General features: G+C 34.8%; 1 protein-coding gene across 1 annotated transcript; it reads right to left on the bottom strand.

The window, feature by feature from the left end:
• Positions 1 to 1,590: 1,590 nt before the first annotated feature.
• Positions 1,591 to 22,939, bottom strand: LOC113724395 (THO complex subunit 1). Its single transcript, XM_072075966.1, has 21 exons — positions 22,805 to 22,939; positions 22,499 to 22,582; positions 22,282 to 22,356; positions 21,284 to 21,377; positions 20,918 to 21,063; positions 19,142 to 19,213; positions 18,552 to 18,624; positions 18,401 to 18,466; positions 18,243 to 18,289; positions 16,266 to 16,337; positions 16,019 to 16,144; positions 15,840 to 15,905; positions 14,455 to 14,496; positions 12,722 to 12,838; positions 12,493 to 12,575; positions 8,463 to 8,529; positions 5,119 to 5,190; positions 4,974 to 5,024; positions 3,994 to 4,053; positions 3,755 to 3,901; positions 1,591 to 2,158 (listed from the first exon to the last, which is right to left on the bottom strand). The coding sequence occupies exons 1-21, from the start codon at positions 22,805 to 22,807 to the stop codon at positions 1,898 to 1,900; spliced, it is 1,824 nt and encodes a 607-aa protein (XP_071932067.1). The 5' UTR covers positions 22,808 to 22,939; the 3' UTR covers positions 1,591 to 1,897.
• Positions 22,940 to 23,571: the final 632 nt, after the last annotated feature.

Below are 23,571 nucleotides of genomic sequence, written 5' to 3'. Positions count from 1 at the left end.
TTTTTTAGTTTAAGGCCTGCGAGGTTATTGAGGTCCATTTGGTAAAAAGCTCGTTATATCCTCTCTATAAAATAGCTAAATGGCCAAGTTAGTCTATTGTCTATTCATTACACATTTTCTTATGACATTTATATTCTTTTAACCCTATATTTTTCCTTTAAGTCATTGTACTGATTTAAGTATCGGAGGTTCCCATGAGAATAATTTTTAAATATTCGTAGATAGCTGGACGAACATTTTCCTATGTCATTTTTATTCTTTTAACTTTATATTTTTCCTTTTAAGTTAGTGGATTGATTTAAGCATTGAAACTCCCCACATGATTAATGTCCCACTCATTTTTAAATATTCATAGATAGTTGGACACATTAAGGTATTGAAATGACTATAAGCTTAATAGCGACTTCAAGGAGATTTTCCAACTAAACCCATTTATTAAATTTCAACCAGCAATCAACTTCGACAACTAGGGTGCTTCGTGCTTATTAGGACTTGAATATTTTTTAGCATCAATAGAATGTAGTGGTTGTATTGACTTGAGTTTCCATCCCAGTACACTAGCCATCTTTGTGCAGAATAAATGCTAGATTTATGATCTACCCTTTAAGCCAAACATTTCAACGTAAAGCTTAATTGGGTTTTGATATGCTTTGTGGGTCCAAATATGGTGGTGGGAGCCAACTTAATCTCCACCTCTCTGGTGCTTTTTCAATCGTCTTTATGGAGCATCAATGGTTGATCTGTGTTATACTCTTTGAACCGAGCATTTTGGTATAAATTTCGTTGGATTTGAATATGATTTGCAAGTATTGTGGTATTACCACCTTAGGTTTTCGCTCGTTAAGTGGCTCTCTGACCATTTATTTGCAAAAACCAATAGTAGATTTGTCATCTGCTCTCTGAACTCCAAGTTTTGGTGTAAATTGTTTAGGATTTCCAAATAGTTTCGCACGTGCATAGTGACAATGCCACCATGATTTCTAATGTAAATTGATGGTCTTCTACATGTTTTCAAATAATTACCATTTCAAATGCACACTAAACGGAAAAAGAAAAAGTAAAATTCAATGATATATTTTGCCCACAAAAAGCTCAAGAAGAATTGGCTAGTAATTGCGCCACCCACCAAGCCACCAGGAGACTGCTCAAAAATTAGACATTCTTTTTGGACTAAGTTGCAATTAGCTTCTAAATTGCCAAACTGTTAAGTCATATGTTAGCTCGACGCAATCCTCCCAGTTATTTGTAATTAGTGAACAGCGAGCACTTCCGCACGAATTTTATAAAACTTGAACCCTACGTGTGAATTTCCAAACTTCCCATGACCATGTTCATTCTTTTTCCAACTATGCATATTTATGACGTTATGAGTTAATTACAATTGGCCTAACAATTGAACAAAAGACCTTATCAAAGCAATCAATCTCTCTTGGACGATAAATGATCAAATTCCAAAACTGCGTGACCACAATTCACTATTGGACATCAAGTCTATCAAGATCATATAATAGTCGATTTTAGGCAAGAATCCTATGGTTTGTTTATATTAATCCTTAATTCAAACACAATTTGGCATTAGAAAACATCAGATGTCTACAAACAAGGACAATATTACTACAGAAGATTTAATGTTGGTAATTTGCAACAGAGTACAACCGTAAGGGAACGAGTTTCCCAGGATCAATGGACAATTTACACCTCTGCTAAAGATCTCCTAGTGAGAGCCCAAAGCTAAAGAACAGGTTCCATATTTAGAGCAACGTGAACATAAAACCGCAATTAAAATATGTATTAGGCTGCTATTGTTATCTAGTCCAAACCTGTAAACCAATCCCCTACCACACTAAGGTTTCGGCTTAAATGATGGTAATCAATGAAATTAAGATCCAAGTGCTCCTTAGCTAACTGCTTCTAAATCAGCCTCTGCATCTGTCTCTCCATCTATCATCCCTGTTTCTGCATCCGCTTCACCATCTGCATCTGCTTCCACCCGTACATCATGACCACCATCAGTCTCTGAGCTTTGCTTCTGAATCTCATCAGGCGTTCCACCCTGAGAAGTACTAGCTGTTGCAATGGTGTCATCTGTATCTAGTGGAGCTGCTGATGTTTCAAGATTGGCTTTGCTTCCTTCAACATTGATATCGGTTGCTGCAATCTTGCCAAAGCAGTAGCAAAAGAGAGAGGAATACTCAAAGCAGTTAACAGACTGAGAAGGTAAATGGTAAAACAAATATCATTATTCTTACACAATAAATTTCGGGCCTATAATATCAAATACAAGATAAATTGTCATCACCAATGATCCGAGTATGCTAGATAATCCTCAATGCACCACTTATTACATGAATGGAAGGCTACAACAGACATTTTACAAGGACAGTAGCATTCTAGGATGGAGACTGGCTCTTTATAATGGGGTAACACAGTATATGGTCGTGATTGACTGGTACAACAAGGAATGTCTAGCACAAAGTTTTGGCTTATGGTCAGACAATTCAATCTTTTATACGGCGCATGACGACGCCTGCTGCATGATTATCAGTTATTATAAAGAAACTACTTATCAGCCCTCAAAACAAAAATTTTTTTGATCATATTGTGCATTTGTTACTCTTTAATTTGACGGCTTTCGATTAATTCTACATGGTTAGCGCTGAAGAGGATCAGGCTGGTGTGACTGCCAGATATGCAGATAGATGATCCTCTGAGGCGCATGCAATCTAAGTAGCATACTAACCTGAAATTTGATGGTTGAGAACGGTTCAGCATGGTCACTCAGAAATTAAATCCAAAAGATTTGGGCCTCAAACAGCAATACTGCAATCTCAAGTTTCAAAAGTTGCAATGATGTGTGCTCAATTTACAAGTTTTTTGACAGTAGATGAGGTTTCCCCATATTCCTTTTACCTCCCAAGAAAAAACATAAAAACTCTTATTTTTCTTCTCTTGAATATGCCAGTGACTTGTATAAAACACAATAAATTCTTGCCTTCTTTAGTTTTGGCAAATTTAACAAGTAGGTTCGGTGAAATAAACATAAGTCCAGTGGCAACTTCTTACTACTATCAACTACATATGATCTCATCACTAATATGTGTATTTGGATCCAAAAATACACACACCTAACTCTTTATTCCACTGCAAATTGATCAAATTAACACCATATTCATCATCCACACACCTCCAACCAGAGAGATCAGGCACTTCTGATCCTCATAAAGTTAGATGAGGCACAAATCATATAAATGAAAAATGTCAATATGAGACCTGCATATTTATTCATTTAGGAAGTAGAAATTTTTTTCTTAGCAAAACTGATGAAAATAATTGGCAAACAAACACTAACATTCAGAGGGTTAATAAGAATGACAAGTAAGAAATATCCACGTTACTGAAATAATAGGCTTAATAAAAAGGAAGCAATAGAATAAAATTTGGGAGGAAAACTGCAAGAACACATGGAAGAAAACAAGTCATTACTTCAGATCATCCTTTTCATACGTATATCTTGATACCATCACTACAAGAAGCTATAAAGAATGATTGTCTGGCGAAAGATCAAAAGTTTCTGAAAGTAGTGAAAAACCTATGGATAAAGAAAACACAAACTCAGAAAGGTAGAGGCAAAAGATTTGCCCCTAAATTTTTTAGAGGCATCAGGCATTTCAGGTTAACTTTAGTTCACATTCGCACCTCCATAGTTACAATGTTCTGAACAATGACAACCAAAATCATAGCACATTACGAGTACCTGATTTTCTTCAGGTTGAATGGTGCTTTTCGTTTCTTCCTTTTTTGCACGCTTGGACCTGTCATTCGGTTTAGCTTGATATTTGGACCTCACATCAGGTGGCAGCAGTTCCAAGGGTACCACACCCTCAATTCCATGTTCAGTAAACTGCATACAAACCCCAATGATGACTTTAGTGACAAATATTGAATGCCTGTAGCTCTGAGCTATTAGCATAAGAGCTTTAAATAATAATGTACTCTAGAAAATCCCTCCAGGTCTTGACGAGCAGAGAACCGTAGCCCTTTCCAACAGTAAACCTGCACCACAAAATGATAAAATTGCTTGCTTCAAAGAGTAACATGAAATAGGTGAACACGTAAAAGGCATTTAAAACAATTTACTAGTGGATCTATTAATAATTAAAATTGCACTTATGCCCAAAAAGTACTACCCTTCAATGAACCAATATGGATCTACAACAATTTTTTATCAAGTGCAGCATTCTTTTCCAAAAGGGGGGATTTAAGGCAGTGAACATGCATATGAGGCAATCACTATTTCATTCCAAAATGTAAAAGATAGCACATTAGGCTGCTGGTTGTTAATCATGAAATTTTAAAAGAAAAACATGAAATAGTCACCAGAAACAACTGTAACCAAATTACATGTATGAAATAGAACAAATGCAATGCAGGATCATGTTAAAAAAATTGGATTTTATTCTTAAAGTATATTGTTAGTTATATGCTAATTTTTGCCGTTAATTTAAGATATTGTTTTGTGTTGCTGGTGCACAAGCAGTCGGCATGTGCCCCATCAAGTGTATTTGGATCTTTTGTCAATTAGGGAAACAACGTGATTGGACCCTAACATTACACATCTCAAGTACAGCACCCAATTTCCATTTTTAGCTATTAGCTAAGGTTTGTCTCGGCTCTCCTTGGCTTTCATATAGCTGAGAAGCTATTCTCTTTCCAAGCTTTGAGATTTCGCTTCATATATTCCTAATACTTCAGCATTTTTATCTAAATTCCTTCTAGTTTTCTTCACCAAAATGCATAGTAAATCTTCAAGTACCAGTAGGAACAGAAAGTAAACAGCAATATGTAGTTTCTACCGTACATGTCATGTAAACTATAAGCTAATCATGACTATTACTTGCAACACAATGGAATGAGCTGAAACTGATCCTTTTGCAGCCAATCAATGCAAATAAAAGGGAAATGCGCAAACATACTCGATTGTTCTTGTGATGATATTCCGCTTCAATTCCAGCAGATTCATCCATCTGCAATTTCGCAAATAAGTAATTCTCATTTAGATGAAGTCTATATCAACTTTTGACATATTTTACAACATAAGCAATATGTCAACAAGCTTACATCCTCAGCCAGGGGTTTCCAGTACTCGCTGATGGCAGGAGTCCGCACACGTTGAGGATCAGTTAAAGCATTCTGCAAAACCACAAGAAGTTTAATGAGTCACAAAAATTCAGCATTTGCTGAAGCACAGCCCAAAATACTCGTTTATCTTGACCTTCATCAGAGGTTTTAGAGCATTCAGCCAAAAAATATGGTTACAAACTGCTGCCAAACTTAGAAATCACAAAGCAGGTTGGTTAAGCATCAAAATTCAACATTATATTGCAATCTTCAGGGGACATAAGATAAATTTCAACCCATCATCACAATATTAGAGGCCAAATCTTGTTTGCTTAATATTTGCTAATCCAACTTCTTGCTTAAAAAAAAGCTTTTTTTTGGAATGTTCACCTCCCATTTCTTGTATTTTATGAGCTGAGAAGAAGCCATCTAATGTAGAAGTTGAAAAAACTGCCCCGGATACAGATAAATGCAGATAAATGAGATGCAAGAATTTGCTTATTAAACTTCCATGAAAAATACTTTTTTTACCACAATTCATCAGTGCCTGTCAACCGTATCTCATTGTCATCAACAAATTGCGGGCAACATATCATGAGTTATTAACAAGCAGAAATGACTTGTAGACTCCGCTTTACTTCACACAGTCTTCAATATTTTATTAAGAGAAAGAACTAAAATGCTTCAGTTCATGAAATCAATTGCCTGACTGATGAAAAAATGAGGCACCCATGAATAGTAAATAAGCAAGCTTACCAACAGAGAAAACACAACCACTCAAGGAAAGCAACACTTAAACTGAAAAAATTCCAAAACATTATTACAGCCGAAGAGCCAAAATGAAGTACCAAGATAATCTACAATAATCTTCATAAATATCTTTTTGTTCAAAAAAGTTTCAAAAAAAAAGGGCAAAAATTAAGCAAATAAGAACACCTAAAATTTAACAAGAAAAACTAGATTCAACTTGTTTTAGACAACTGCTAACAATCCTTGTGTGGTCTCTACTGTGAATAATATGTAATAAACTTGTAATGGAACAAAATACTTGTGCACTATGTAAATAAGTACGCTGACAAAGTAAACATGGTCCAGATTGAATTTAGATGTATCCACAAAGGCGCTAATATATATTTGTTCAGTGGGTTATCTATCACTGTTAGATGTCAAAATCCAAAATCACCATTAAACTAGCCTTATATTTAGAGTTCTGATCACTATTAACACAATACCTCAAAAAAGCCACTCCAATGTTTGGACTGCAATATTTAATTTTTCTGTAAGTTTGAGCCATTTAGACATGACAAGGAATGAGACAATCATGTAACTTGAATTTTAAGGGCATGCATGCCAACATGACATTACAAAAAATCTAAACATTAAAAAGATGAACAAAATGGTATCAGCAGTTCATCATCTCCCCTAACACACATTTTCATTCAACAAAAGTTTAATGTAAAAATTGAAATCGGCCCACCAACTTAGATGCACATCTTCCTTCACTTCATATTCACTTCTAGAATATTATTAAACAAATTGACACAGCACAAGCTGTTAATAGGCTAGCAGGAATAGCACTCTTTATTGACCTTAAGACTTTGTAGGAGATCTCAATATTGGGGGCAAGAATCACAGGTACCAAAGATCAAGAAAAAAACACAACAAACAACTTGAAGAAAATTGCAGGAAAACGGGCAAATAAGAAGGAAACCAGATCAGGAAACTCTATAGATAACTTTAGGCATTACACCCAAGGCTAGATTGCATCACACAAACCTCAAACGATGATACGTCTGCAGGAATTTTATTGATGTCGAAATCAGTCTTCTCTTTGGATTAGTAGAATATTCAGACTCATAGACTGAATCAAACTCCTGTTAAGATTCACTTTAACTAGAATAGATACAAGAACCTTTTCCTAACATTACCAACTACTAATTACTAAAACGGAAAATTAATTGCCAAAACAGAAATTTTCTGATACAACCTAAAACACTGAAATGCCCCAAACGGCTCAAATTCAAAAAGTCTCAAATAAAATTAAATGGCTACCTAAATGAAATGAAACAAAGGCCCGTTAGGACTTAAACCAACTCCAAAGTAGGCTCCTAAAGCATGCCAACTCAAAGCCTGCACTCTGCAACATCCTTGCCACGCCTCTTATTGGCGTTTAAGTAGCCATTTTATTTTATTTAAGATTTTTCAAATTTGAATCATTAGGGGTATTTCAGTAATTTAGCTGTCGCATGGAATTTTTTTTTTGATAATTAATTTTAATATTTGTTTTAGTAATTAATATTTGGCAGTTCGTCAAGGAATCCAATAAGGAATCTCTTCTGACTTGGAAACGTTATGAAAAGTTTGTTTCTATTCTAGTTAAGTGAATCTTAATGGAAATCTGATTTGGTCTAGGAGTCCACAAACATTGTACTTCTCCACAAAGAGAAGACACATATCTACATTAATAACAACTCTGCAGACACTTATCACCTTTTTGAGGTTGTGTGATGCAATCTAGCCTGGAGTAGGATGCCTAAAAATTTCTAGGAGCAATTCTTTGAGTATCCTGATTTCCGTGTTTTCTGCAATTTTCTTCAAGTATTCTGTTTAGTTTTAAATTCACTTTAAAATTTTTCCTGAGATTTTGACCAGAAATTCTAAGGCCAAAAAATGGTGCTATAAACTCATGAGCCTACCAACAGCCTGTGCTGCAGCACAACTCGGGAGGAATCTCAAACTTTTGAAACTACGTATGCAGGGAGTGTTGGTAAAAGGGAGTGGGTGACTCAGATTTGGAATTAGCAAGTGGTGGCAGAAGTTGAAGTTGGGTAAATAATGGATATAGGCTGGAATCCAGCAGGTCTAGAAAGCAGGGATATAAAAAGAAATGCTGGCAGCATGAAGAACTGATACATCTCTGTGGTTGGCAGGCAGTGGTTTGGAAAGAATTTTCAAGTGGTTGAATCAAGCCAAATGAGTTTTTCAGTTGGCTTGTTAGACGTAGTTATACACAGCTGCTATACATATTCTGCATATAGAGAGAATAAGTGCCTCGGGAATAACAAAATATGCTCTCTTCAGTCTGACTGACTGTCTTTTCAGGAGAAAGCCTTAGGGTTACGAAGTTCTTTAGGTATGGTTACGGCACTAAAATTCATCGGTGCATGCTTCACAAATAGCTTATGCACAACAATAACATTTATGTACTCAGCACCAGGGCCAAGAATGAAGCCTTGCAACCAACAAATGATAATATTATTGAGTAATAATACAAAAAAGCCAAAGATCTTACTGATACTGTTTCACAATAAAAAATCACAAAAGGATAAGGGTAAGGAACACACCGGATTCTGGTCTGCCCATTTCCACAATTGAGAAAGTTCTTTGTTTCCTAATCTCCACCGTGGACGACTGTCATTATTAGCCAAAAAGATAGGTCAAAAAAAGCAACTAAAAGTTCCTAAGATACATAGCAATTATCGTCACATTCTTTCAATGTACAACATACACATTGCAAGCCACCAAATGCAATGCTGTATATTCTTTTAACCCAAATTTCAGATGATCTAGTGTTTTTATTGTTAATTTAAATGCATCTCATACAAATAGATTGTAAGGAAAAAAAAAACTTCTTCAAAGAACAATGATCCAACAGAAAATAGGTTAATTCACATTCTACCCTCAGTGGATAAGCTAGATAGCTTCTTAACCTTCATCAGAAAGTAAAGGCTACTGACTTTGAATCACTTTCATCTACTTTTCTTTCACCCTCAATATTCAGAGGTGGTAATGAAAGCAATACTCGCAACAGTAGTTTCCGTGTGATGCCAAAGTTTGGGTTTTTTCTTACATGACACCCACACGCGGTTCCACATCCTTAGGAATAATTGTAAGAGGTGTTTTATAATTTACATTCCTTATTATGCTGTGTTCCATCAATATAAAAGTTGATAAACATAGCACTAATGCTCAGGTGGTCATAATTTAATTTATAACTATGTGAGACACAATTCAATGAAGCACAAGGGGAATATAATAGGGGATTCCATAAGTTTTTTTCTGAATAGGCCGTACTCTCTGTGATTCTTAGTAAACAGGCATGCTTTCCAGGTGGGCGTTTTGCAATATTCATCATTTTCAGTAGACTATTTTTCTTTTGTATGAAAAACAAATTCCAAAAACTTTCAACTGTGCCCTGCTTCGTCATACTGTTTGCCTTAAAGGAGCTGAAATTTGAACACAATTACAAAGATGAAGAGAAGAAGAAAATCTAGTAATCCTCCTCAAATTTCCTGATGAATAGCCTTGGAAAGGTCATTCTTGATGCACAATGAATACAATTTCAAAATTCATCTTATGATATTCTCAAGTCACTAGCTCACAAGGAGTAGACAGTTACTTTTTCACAAAAAAGAAGCTTACAAAAGCTAATCCTTCTCCTACTAGAACAACATTCCCTAATAAAAGATTTATCTATCCGCCAATAAATATAACTAACCTTGTTTAATTACTAAACTCTCAGTTTCAAATGGAGCTGTTTTGCAAAAACTTGCTTCAATCATACATATCTACTGTAAAAAATATCCCAAGAACACCTAAAATCCGACCAACAACACCCAAAAAACACAATAAAAAGAAAAACACACCAGCACACACACATCATCATCCCACCCATCAACCACAGCCCCCCACCTTCCCCTCTTTCTCCACTCTCCCCCCTCCTTGCTGCAGTCCCATTCCCCTAGCCCTCCCCCCTTCCCTCCCTTCCACATTCACCTTCCCCTTGCCAGGATTTATACATATAGATCTGATATAGAGAGAGAGTCTCAATTACCTAGGTGAGAACCACAGATAGCTCTAATCCTCGTTTCACCACTTACCAGGAACTTCTTGCCAAATCTCAACCCGGAATCGCGATCTATGAAAAAACAAATCCAAGGCTGGGTGTAAATCACCCAAAAACTCTTTGGAGTTTTCATAAACAGACATTATAAAATATTTTCCAATAATTATCTACAGTAAAAAATTTTCTAAAAGCACCCATCCCAACGGATAAGATTCCAACCTTAAAAGGAAACCCAATTACAAGAAATCTACAATTTTATGCAAGTCACTAAAAATCGATAACATAACATGAATTCCCGGACTCAAAATCAATAAATTGCATTCTAGCCTACGTTATGACTTCAAGAAAGGAAGCTATGGAAAAACACTTCAGAGGACTTGCTTGACTGCTGAGATGGACTTGAGAACCATTTTAAACTTTATCCTGTGGATGCAAGTGTGCAAATAAATAGGTCCTAGACAGCTAAGACATGTCAGTATCTGGTGTAGAAGTATCCCTATTTGCTTTTAGACAATATAATATTGAAATGCCTCTAAAGAACACACCTCAACATCCATTTTTAATGGTGACACCTCCGCAATAACAACATGACAATCTGAAAGTGTATAATTCCCCTATAACCAGCCAATTCAGCCTATTCAGACAATTGACCTATATCAGCAGCATAAAGCTTTTAATTAAGCATTTCAAAATTCATATCCCAATCTTGAGGTACTCTTCCGATGGAAGGTTGCCAGCATCAAACTACCATCTCCCTTCTTTTCAGTGCAATCATAAACAACAGCCTGTGTTCCTTCAATCAGCATAACAATACTAACAATCCTATTCAAGATGTTTCTGTCATCACAATTTTCAATTAATAAGAAACAGAATCTTCTCCAGACCCTCATGCACCTCAAAACAACAAAGCCTTTTTGCTTCACCTCTGCCACCATCCATCCTCCTCCCTTGAGGGCATCTTTTGACCGACATCTCTCAACTCTGTCATGCTAGTAAACATCTGACATATCTGCCATCAATCCTCCTCATCATTAATATTTGGGAGAAGGTTACAAGTGTTCCTGTTTCAATGCCCGAGAACCAAAGATAAACTCAGGAAGGTATTTAGCTAGGTATAAAATCCAGATAATACACCACCAAATTCACACCACCAACTTGGGGTACCAAGCCAACCTCACAACTAGGAAGTAAACCCTCTCCACAACAATTATCCATGCATCACCTATCATATTCCTTTCTAACCCTTTTGTAGATATTGATTTGCTTCAAGGACAGTATCAACGAGTTCTTTTTCCATTCAGATTAAGTATATGTTTTGTTATTCATCCACAGAATTATTTTCAATCTCCATGTTCAAAATCTTGAGCAACTGACACCAATTTAGCCAGAAAATCATTGTATAATGTCTGGTAATGCTATACTGTAGTTGCTGATTTAAGGTCTTCCAAGACAAGCTCCATGAATACAAGTTTTCAAGTTTTGAAGTAAATTCCCTAGTGTCCTTCTACTTCCCCTGCCGTAACTGATCTCGTACTGGCCAAATCTTTGTCATCAAAAGACAAGGTCTCTAAATTTAAGTTTCAAAGTTTCAACCTAAAATTCCCAGTCTCCTTTTAAAGAATCTAACAGAAATCCACTAGATCGTGCTAACCAGTTATCTCCTACACATAAAGTTTCTGACATGATATTCTTTTAGTGAAGTTCATTGATTTGTCCTTAAGGCAGCGTTATGGCAATGACTATTTCACATGCATGCGTTTTAATCAGTGAAAATGTCGTTCTGCCATATTTACAAACCAAAGACTTGAATACACTTAGATGTCTATCCAGCTAATTTCAAACTGAAAGCTAAGCAACAAGATCATGCGCCACAAAGTCCAATTATGAGGTTCAGAAGACAAATAAAGCATAGTTGCAACAAGAACAGGAGGGTATTTACTGCAAATATCCAATCCAATCAGAAATGTAAGAAGATATACTTTGACAATTAAATTATTTTTATGTTTAAAAATTACCATACTGCAGGAAATAACCATTCTTAATTCAGTATTTCATTTTTGCTCTTTCTGTTTCGCTAGCGTAGTAAACAATGACTTGTCTCAAGCTTAGCTAAATATGCTATAAACATTAACCACAGTATAGGATGGAAAGACCCTTTTCACTGAACTATCATAGGTTTCATAGATATATGTGGACATTTGCTCACTACAAGATATATAGTTTCTTACTAATTAGATCATGTATTTACACAAAAACAATCACCAAAAATCCAAATTCAGCATCAATTTGCACCTAGAAAAGTTTGACATAAAGTAAAGGGAAAATGAAATGAAATTTTCTAATTATAAAAGCACAAAGTGCAGAAACCTTGCCAATTTAGCTATATCAGACACTTTAATGACATTCAGTCTTCAAGTTTTAATCACCATCTACAGATCCGACATCCAATATAGTTGAGTAGTGATACAAAGTTTAGCTATGATCTCCAGCTCATTTTTCCTTAGTCACATAGATTATGCACTACTTACCGTTTTTTCACACCATCTTGAGTTAGTTTCTTTTCTAGTGGTTGCTTCTCAAATGGCGGGCAGCCATCACGTTTCCACCATACCTTGAAGTTGAAGAGAAACAAAGTAGAACAAACACTAATGAGTAATTATCAGAGTGCAAATGAATTATAATAAATGGCAAAAAGAAAAAAAAATCTATTTGTGTAATTCACAAAGAAAGCCTGAAAGGGGGATTAAAATTGCTCACCCAGTTCCTTTCACGTTCTAATATATGCTCAATACTTTTGAGAAATTCTTTGCCTCTAGGTGGAGTCATGTCAAGGAGCTTTTTGACCCTTTCTTCACAGTTTTTAATTTCTTCTTTCTAGATTAGCAACTGAAATTAGTTAATATGATGCCAAGGAAAGCTATGCAATAGAATACAACATAAACGCTAAATTAGAGACTACAAAAAGGATATGTAAGCCTTTGCAGTCAAGGACTTTGCTAAAGCTAGTCCTACTCCTGCAAAGGCTAACAAAACTTTATTAATTCACCATGCAAGTAATTCTAAATTTCTTGCACCAGTACATTCCACACCTTATCAGAATAACATTGTCACTATTCTCAAAAAAAAAAAAAAAAAAAATTGTTACTATTCTGGAACTTGCCAATTCATAAATAATTACTTAATCTCCTCCACGACAAAAACAAAGAAGATCAAACCTCCTCAAATCATGAGCTTATACTAGCTCGAATGTGAATTCAATTGGGAGGGATTACTAAGGGCAACTAGTTCTACTTCTTTTAGGAGATACCTTCTAGAAGCTTTATTAAATTGCAGGCCTGATTGCTTATCAATCTATTCATTCTTGTTTTATTGCACCTGTAAGTTAGTGTCTTTATGTGGTCAGCAGTTAAGTGGTGCCGGTATGTTGTTTCTTACTTCAAACAAAATAAATAGTAAAGACAAGAAGCAAAAAGAGCACAACCATGTGTGATACAAATGCGAGCACATTAATTTTCTTTTCCTTATGCTCCAGCTTTGCATTTCATTTATGTCTTGAAAACCAACAACTCTACTCTTGTCATTTCCTGTGTTTCGACAGATCAACCTTCACAGAAAGTCAAGGATTTGATTTTGGCGTGTAAGTTCAGATAAAGTAGAATCCCAAAACCTAGTTGTCTGTAGTGGAATGGGAATATAAAACCACCTTGCATTCAAGATTGTCATTGAAGGACACAATTTTAATAGATCATATACAACTGAGACAATTTTAGACTATTCCTATCTCCATTTTTTGCACATCCATCCATCTCATGAAAATGGATACAGCCATTATCCTTCGCCTCCCCCCTACCTTGAGAAACAAATATTTGTGTTCACATGCAAGTCCACATACTAGATACAGGTCTTTATCTATCATAATGATGGCAGCTTCGAAAGGTAGTTTTAGATGGTAATATAGGGGCATGAGCGCCTATAGGCAGGTTTCTAACCAATGGTAGTGGCACAGCTAAGGGATTCCCAACAGCAAAAATTGAGTATGTTCAGATAGAGTATTATTTGAGATATTATTTGGAATAATTACTGTAGCACTTTTTGTGATGTGATGTATGTGAGATAAAAAGGTTGTTGGGAAGATAAAAAGAGCATTAAAAAAACATGTTTATGATGCAATGAAAAAATTTTTTGCAAATGATCTCTTATCCAAACTAGTTACTTCCCCATAATGTCTGCTCACTGTTAAAAGTGAGTCCATTTCCAAGAGTGCATTTACCTTTTATAGCTTTTTCAGTTTCATTTCTTGTTCTTTCCAAGGACTTCATACTCGTCTCTAGATTTTTCCAAAAATAATAATAATCAAAAGAGATTATTTTTCTGTTTCAATAAAAGATCGAAGCTGCTAATAGACCCTGGGTATAGGGAAAATGCATTCATGCAAAAAGAGAGATAACTATGGTTATATTGGCAAGAGAAGAATATCACAGATCACAAACCATTGTTTCAGAGGGCAAATCTTTATCATTTTTTCCTGGTGCCTGCAAGAAAAGTGGGAAATAATCACTCTCTTAATTATTGTGGTAACATGAAATAAAAGGAGAAAAAAAATATTATTTATGAATGCATGGTGAGATTTCTAAAAAATAAAACATTCTGCATGCCTTATAATGCTATAATCAACGATATAACCTTCTGGAAAGTCCCACAGGGATGTATGAGCATCAAGAATACAGAAGGAAAACTTTAATGAAGAAATCCCAAATATTATCTGGAACTAAAATTTGCTACAAATTTCACGAGTATGATAATATTTTTATTTTTAATTTTAAGTGCCAAAAAAAAAAGATTTAAGAGTGCAAAGTCAATGAACATCAATTTTGAGAAAGAATAAAAAAGAACTGAGTTCGTTAAACTTGTATAAAATAAGCTGGGCTCTTATATCCTTAATCCCCCTGCCAGTCATGCTTCAAACTATGGTTTTTTCATATTGAAAAGCAGTCTACCATTTTATCCAGCATTTGCTGTAAAAGAATATGTTCAAAATCCAGTGTAGAAGTCTTAGAACTTGGGTTTAGTCACTTTGCTTCCACGTTCTGCCACCCCTAAATCCAGGGCATCAACAATAAGGTTGGCCCTCAAATATGCTTGGCTGTGGTTGAGCTCAACCAGATGGAGTTGCAGGCTTCCATGTAATAAGGTCTTCATCATTGTACCTAGAATGTGATCCCAACACCAACCTAGGATAGCCACCTACGTGTCCTCATCATTGTAATGAACAACTCTAACCCCTACGATCCATCCTTCACACAAAAGAACTTTTGAACCTCCTCAGCTTGAACTACGTCTGGTAGATATAGCCTAGGATAAATATGCTGAACAAAGAAGAATCACAGGTCTAAGACATTCACAAAACTTTGGATACTGCTAACAGTTAATCTTTGTGTTATTGCAATTCCAGATCCCCCAGCCAATCTAGATACTATTATGTCCATCACCACAATTTCAATTTCAATCTCAATTTTTGAGTGAACCAAAAAGAGAAAAATCATAAGGTTACGAGAAGTAAAAGCCCAAATTGCCGAACATAAGCATCTACCTAAAGCCTTCAATAAAACCAAATTAATGTTTCACGTTGTAAAGTTAATGCCTAAGCATTGGCCATAGACAAATGCCTGTAAGTTGTAAGATGGTAAAGCTTATCAGCAGCAAAACCAAAGCACCCACAAAACAAGGAGACATTTTTTTTATTGGGTACAACATGTTGCAAATAAGGAGTTAGTGGGTGCTGATATCATAATGAGAAAGCCTCATAAAAAAATCTAAAAATAGCAAGATAAGATTGAGTCTTTCTTTTTATATTTTGACATACAAATACTCTTACCTTCAAATAATCAAACAAAATGAGGCATTGAACCAAAATGTGACGTCGAAAATTTGGATCCTTTAGCTGTGTGACAAATATATATATATATATATAGAGAGAGAGAGAGAGAGATTTAATTAGCCAGTGAACTTTAAGACCTAAAAATCCAAATTACAAGGAAATTGAAAAATCCTTACTTCTAGACCCATAAGTTTAGGGCTTGTCAGATATTTTATGCTGAAATTTGCTGCCTCATCCTCAAGGTTAATGGCATTGCCCTCATCGTCACTCAAAGGCTGAGCCTCAAAGGTGCTCAACACAGTCTGCAAGAAATTTGCAAAGCGATACAACTAAACTTACACACAATTTGCTGTACAGATAGTATCCAACATTATAAGTAAAATCAAATCAAATAATTGCTGACTGACAATGAGGATGGTATACCATTAAACTAGAGTTAAACTTGTGCCATTTGGATGGTGTTACAGACAGGGAAGCTGGATTGGAAAAGTATTCCTGAAAACCACAATCAACAAAGTTGCTATAATGACCACAAAAGGAACATGAAGGCAGATAGAAGAAAATCAAATTAAAATGAGATACATTATAAATAATAGTTTAAATGCCATTGCCTATAAGAACACAAGAAAATAAGAAGACAGATAAAAAAGACATTCAGCCGTTAAATGATAAAACTGTGGACTCAGGTAAGGTCTGAATCATGTGTCCATTCCATCTGGAGATGACTTATAAATCAAGAGTACTAGCTTCAGCTTTAGTGGGACATTTTCTAATTTTTAGAGTTTCAATTGCCTCCAAAATAAAGAGTACAATGCATCTCAACACTCTCAATATATCAGCTACTAAAACTATCTACAAGATGGGAAGAGGCAGTGCAGCTATAATTAAGATTGGGTTCATTTATTTCCTTTTAGAAGGAATAAAAAATGTTTTGTACCTTAAAAAATTTTTCTTTGAAGTAATGACAAAAAAAGAAAATAAAACCAATAAAATCTGATTGTGTCTTGTTAATCTTTGTTCAAATTTTAAAAGCACAACATTTGATGATTTAGACTTGTGTATAATACTTTTTCCACCTTCCAAAACCAAAAAGTTTTAACAATTTTCCCTGTTGGTTTTCATTTCTTCTCTCTTGTTCTCCTCAAAATCAGTATTAACTCACAGAAACAAAAGTCAACCAAAAAAAGTTTGAGTATCCATGTACCTTCTTGTGAAAACAAATGATCTACAGATGACCTATATCATTTGGGTACTCACAATATGAATTACTTTAGAGTCACACAATAGATGTTTATTTTTTTAAAAGTTTTCTCATCATTTTCTCATTTACATGCTTGATCAGATTGACATGGCATCAATACAAAAAAAATGGATAAAAATATGTAATAGGACCATACAAATTGAAACAGGAATAAGCAGAATGCCCTGTCAAGATGACAAATAAAACAAAAATTTAGATCCACATGTTCCAAGAAAGATATCTGGAGTCAAGACCCACTTTTCACTTGATTAAAGAACATACGTGCTTTTAGAATCTCCATCACATAAAAATTCTGCAACTTAAAAATTTCAACTTCAGATCATGGTGTTCAACATTCAAGTCTCACCAAGACACGCAACTTATTAGCACCCTTAAATTCTGCACAGCCTAGGGGGATCCTAAAGCATGGACCAAGTAGACAACCATGCAGGATGCTGCAGTCCATATAAGAGAAGGAATGCACCATTCCAAATCAAATCCATTATAATAGCACATTCAGAGACTTTGGTTTTCTACTGCTATTGACTTCCAGAAACTGCTTGTCTACTCTTCATACTCAAGTTGCTACAACATCAACTGCTACGGATTGACTATACCACCCATTCCAATAACCAGGACCAAGGTACATAGAAACGTCACCCAGTACCAAAAGCATTTCTTTCACTTAAGTCCCCAATACACCTCAGGTTCCAATCAACAATCAAGATCAGTTCTAATATATAAATTTTGTAAATAGAAAAAGCGTAGCTCTTTCCCACTTCAAAAAGAATGAACCTAATCATATCTAAACACATACGAGTACAGAGATATACAATTAACAGTAAATTAAGGGAAACAAGTAGAAAATAGCTGTTTCTGTTGGAGGAGGGAGAATCTCAATAGAAACTAAGAGCACTAACGATATTTCAAAGAAAGATGTGACAAAGATGCTTTAAAGACTTGACCAATTTTGCAAACTAATATGATATCCTATTTGCTAGGATGCTTCAATTTAAAGATCTTGACATCCATGCAACAGGTCTAATGTAATCAACCAGATAAAAAAGTGCCTCTCACTTGAGAACAAGCATTAACAGCAACGAATTGATTGACATGCGAGACACCTATTAAAGAATCAAGGTGCAATGTGATTTACTTACCTGTAAACTCCAGAGTGTTTTATAGAAATTCAGATCAATAGAAATACCTGAAAACCAAAGAAAGAGATAAATGTAAGTATACTTGAACATGTATTTTACACTGGTTTTAATAAATAGACTTATAGGTAAATATACAAGACATTGAGGATTAAATATACCATCAGGGGCCTCTGTCTCATACTTTGTCTCATTTGATGTATTAAATACTCCTTTGATATTAACAGCTGCAATAGATTACAAGACATCAAAGATGACATATGCAAAAGCGACATGAAATGTAAATGTCAAAAAACTTTGTGTAGAAACTACCAGAACGTTCAGACAATGGAAAGAAATGAGCAAGAAACATAATTATTCGTCCACAGAACACCACATCATTTGCCTGCAAAATCAGATTTAAGCTCAAGTGAAACTCACATACAATTGTCCACAGCATACTATGTCCTTTTTCTTAATCAAAACAAGGTAGTAAAGAGAATATCCACTAACCCTTTGCTGCTTCAAGGAGTAACATAACCAACTAGCAAGTGAGAGTTCAAGCAAAACTATGATATTGACAATCATTTCCATTATCAGGTCAATTTCAGAGACATTTAACCAGAAGAACCATAAACGCACTTTGGAAGACAAGAAATCAGAAGTTAAAAACTATTCTAAGTCAATTCTAGAAGAAGGTTGTTTAAATCAAGACCACTTTTTAATAATTTAAATGAGCAATGGAAACTCATAATTAATTAGTAAAACTGTCTCCATAGAACAAAACTTAAAACAGGAGAGTTTTCAGAAGAAAAAGAATAATGAAACTGCATGGAGACAACTAACACATATCGGAGATTGGCAAAAACTGAAATTAAAACAGGATAATAAAAAGTTATAAAAGGCACCAAACCACTCTCTACCTTTGACAGTCGCCGGAGAAGCTGATTGCATGTTCTTAACATAACAAGCTTTCCTCGAGCAAACAATTCTGGCTGCAAGATTCAAGAATAAACAAAGACAGCTTTAACAAATGGACAACATATAATGACGTCAGAAGATATAACAAAGAAATTCCATTTTGCAATAATTTTCTAAGGAACTTAGTGGATGTTTTGCATTGTTCTTTATGAAGCGCGCAGCAAACTTATAGGTATCTGATCATCAAGGCTTATCTCAATAGCTGGTAAAGTTTGAATGAGGCATATGCTTGCATGCACAAGATTAAATGTCCAAATAAACTTGTTATCAAAATGATTGTGAAGATGTGCAATTCTAACTAAAATCGTAGGATTGAGTTTTCATTTGTTAGAGGAACCAGGCTCGCATGTGACCAAATTGAATTGCAAGTACCACACATGCTGCAAATAGGTTATCTAACTTTTTTTTTTTTTGAATAGCTTACTTAGATAAAACACACTACTTTTTATATAAAGACAATCATGCACTAGCCCAGAAATTAAAATGGCCAGAAAATATTTAAAAAACAGCCACCTTGGATCACTGCAACAGGTAAAAATTGTATAATATCATTAGCTATGGTGACCTGGAGTCGGCACACAATAACCCTTCGGTCATCAAGAACTTGATATTCATGAGATCAAGTTTTCGTCCCTTACTGGATCTCAAAAACCTCAAACTGAGTTTCTATACATAAGCTCCCATTTTTATCTATTTCAAATTCATTTTAACTTATTAATTTTCTTGTAATTAGTTTATAGTGGCTTTTATGTGTTAGCATGTCTAAACTTATTCTACCAAGTAGGGTATAACTGAGGTTGTATGATGAACTTGAAAGATCCTTATCTTCAATTAATACGATCTAAACATCAGACTATCCTTATTTTAGTGCGTGCATAAAAATGAAAATTATATATGACTAGGATTCTCTGAGTCATAGGTTATTAAAACATATATTCGGTTATATCTAGGTATATACTGTCTTAGTCATAGGTTATTAAAACAAATATTCAGTCATTAATAGGAAGAGATGGGTTATTAAAACAAATATTCAGTCATTAATAGGAAGAGTCTATGTCAATACGAAAATTATCAATCAAATGCAATGCACCAATGATGTGCCTATGAAACAGCAAATAATGATGATCACCACATGGCCATCAGAGCGTGAATCTAAATCTACCATAAGTCCCACGACACCCAATTAGACCCAATTAGCCATCTAAAGCAATCCAAGTTGGTAAGTCTGATAATCAATCACATACGTAGTTTCAACATTCATAGAATTTATCTAGAAACAGGGCTTCTTAAAGTATAAATAAATCAAAATTATAACTATCAAATAATAACTGTTTATTAAACAGGGCTAATAACTGTTTAGTAACTCTTTATTAAATATGGAAGGTATACAAGCTCAGACTCTCTGAAACATAAAAAAAGACCTATGACCATGGTTCCTGTACTAACCAAGAAAAGATAATTGATCCAAATTACACCCATGCATACAAATTTACGACATGCACATGCAACTAACAATGAAATAAAGCCAAAGTCCAAATACATGAGAAAGCATCACACAGTGCATGAAAAAGCAAGTGTTAATCCTAAACAACAAAACCAAAGCAGAGGTGCATGATTTGAGTATCCTACATGCACAATAATGCAGTATTGGACATCTGTATCAACAAACAAAGCTATCCAATATTAGTAGTGCAGAAATCTGGAAATTCTTGACATGCCTTCCCTAATATTTCTTGTTTGCTCTCTATGTACCCGAAGATGTCTTCACAATTTCTCATAGTGGACATTTCGGTCAAATCTTCCAATAGCTGAAAAATCATGCCGCCTTCAATATGTTCTTTCTCACAAAGATAAAGGACAATGTCTGTGAGAGAGAGAGAGAGAGAGATGGTCACAAGTTCAGTAAATTTGACACAGAAAAACAAGTACAAAGAGAAAGACTAGGGTTGGAAGAGAAAGAGACATAGAGAGAGGGGGAGAGAGAGAGAGAGAATATAATGAACATGCAACCAAGTTCAAAAAATTCATTACCAATGCCAAAGCCCAGAATGCTTAATGAGTTCTAAAGTAGAGTATGCACTTACCAAGAAGGCGTGGAATTTGTCCAGGACTATTTTCCCCTTCAGCAACAGATTGCCCATACTGCATGACTTTCTCCCCTGACTGAACTGCAGCTGACTACCAAAGGCAAGGAACAATAAATTTTCTGCAAACATCAAGTTGATATCCTATACATGCACAAGATGGTGCAATGTTTCAATAAATGAGTGAAAATTCAAAATAGCATTCTTCTATCCTCACAAAACAAAAGCTTTCCATTCAAATCAGTCTAATCTTTTTCAAGTGATTAGTTGAGATTGGGACTAAAACTTCATCCTAGCCTTCAAACTGAACAGGTTTGAATCAAAAGAAATTACAAAACTCCAAAACTTAAAGGCTTTAGAAATCTCAAAGACGGTTTCATGATTCTTCTGATATACTCTAATACCAGAACTTGTTTAGGAAAATCTTCAAAAAGTACTTTACAATTCAGTTATCTATTCTGAAATATATTCAACAAAAAGTTTATTTCAAAAGATTCTTTTCTTTTTTACTAGTCAGTTTTTGCTTTTACACAAAGTTTTTGGGAACTTAAAAATGACAAAACTTAATTGTTTTTACAAACTTCAAAATAGTTTCAAAATTCTCGAACATTCTATACAAGAACTTTTTTTTTATAAACTCAGAAAATACCATTTTATGAACAAGTGCAAACAACACCATAGCCCACAAGAATGAAAGTGAAGTCCTTACAGAACAAATAAACCTATTACAACTGAAGCATGGGCTAGATTTTCTTCTATTTCGTCCTCTTCTTGTTTTTCCTATTAGATGTAGCAAAACATAGCCAAAGCTTCGACATCCAAATTTCAAAAACAAAACAAAGGCGTACGGAACTACAAACTTTTAAATGCATATCCGGTGCTTCAATCAACAGAAGTTTCCTATCAGTGTTGCAGTGATGGATAGACATGATAGTTAAATTTACGATACATAATGCAAATAACAGACAATTTTACACTAAAAAGCAACATCAGTATACCACTAATTCCTGCAGTAGCGTGCGCAAAATGTTTTCCAGCAATTGATTCTCATCTTGAGCTAATTTTGTTTGCTTCTGCAATAGTCCGGAATTTTAAAAAAAAAAAAAAAAAAACACACGCACACACACACGCGCGCACAAACACAAAAGAAAGCACTATTATTAATCAGTCGATAGAACAATGTCAAGAAGAGAAATTTCTGGAGCATGCTTTTACCTGAGGTTTTATAGCTTCTTGCACTGTCTGAAGGGCAAAATCTTCAGGCGGGCCAGGATTCACTATCGCATTCCTGAATAAATCCTGAAAAACCACATAATTACAATTTAATTGCATGCTTTCATCTAAACCCTAGAATAGCAAAAATTATCTCTTACCAAAGAAAAAAATTATCCGAATACTACAAATGAGAAAGAAGAAATTAGGAAAGCATTTATAACTTTAAATAGAAAAAGAACTGCAAATAAATATGCAAAGTACAAAAAAAAAAAAATGAAAAGCTATAACGGGGAGAGTGGAATTCACCATGGGCGCGGAGGTAGTCAGGAGTGAAGGAACTGACGATTGTTTGAATTAGGCCCTGTTTGGTTCACGGAATCCTCAAATCATCCAAAAAGGGAAGTGAAACTGGCAATAAGGCCACAAAGTCTAATCAAAATCACAAAAAGGCCGGAGTTTTTAAATTCGGACAGGCCAGTGGACCGGTTCCAGATTTACCGGTCCAACCGGCTGGTTCAATAGTTCTTTTTTTTTTTTCCTAACAATAACAAGGCAATGGATAGAAAATAATATGAAATATGTCAAGTACTAGTCACTTAATTCAATTTGTAAAATTAATAAAGTTGCTAAAATGTAAAAATTCAACAAATAAAAAGGAACCCATCAAATATTTCTATTGATGCCGCCATCATAACTTTTAAGATTCGGTGGGATGGGAGGTCAAGTGTGAGGACCCGTAATTTTCTTAATGTCTAGGTTTTTATTTTTTTTTAATTGCACGTTTTTCCACATTTTCTTTTCGAAATGTTTTTTAAACACAATGTTTATGAGTAAATATAGTTTTAGATGATTTTTGTAGTATTTGTTAGTTTTTGAGAAATTAAGAGCGTACATCGGACGTGGGACCCGCTAATGTGAAAAATTAGGAAAAATTCGGCCAACTAGATTAAGATTTGGATATTGGGTTTAATTTATTGGTTGTTATGAGATATTTAGAGGTTACTAAGTGGTTGGTGTGAGAGAGAAAAAAAGTTAGGCAAGTAATTAATGAAAGTGACATGTGTCACTTAGAG

This window comes from Coffea arabica, chromosome 2c (genome assembly GCF_036785885.1).
Source record: "Coffea arabica cultivar ET-39 chromosome 2c, Coffea Arabica ET-39 HiFi, whole genome shotgun sequence".
Classification (NCBI taxonomy): domain Eukaryota; kingdom Viridiplantae; phylum Streptophyta; class Magnoliopsida; order Gentianales; family Rubiaceae; genus Coffea; species Coffea arabica.
Note: the sequence above shows the minus strand (reverse complement) of the source record. Positions and strands in the feature narration are given on the sequence as shown.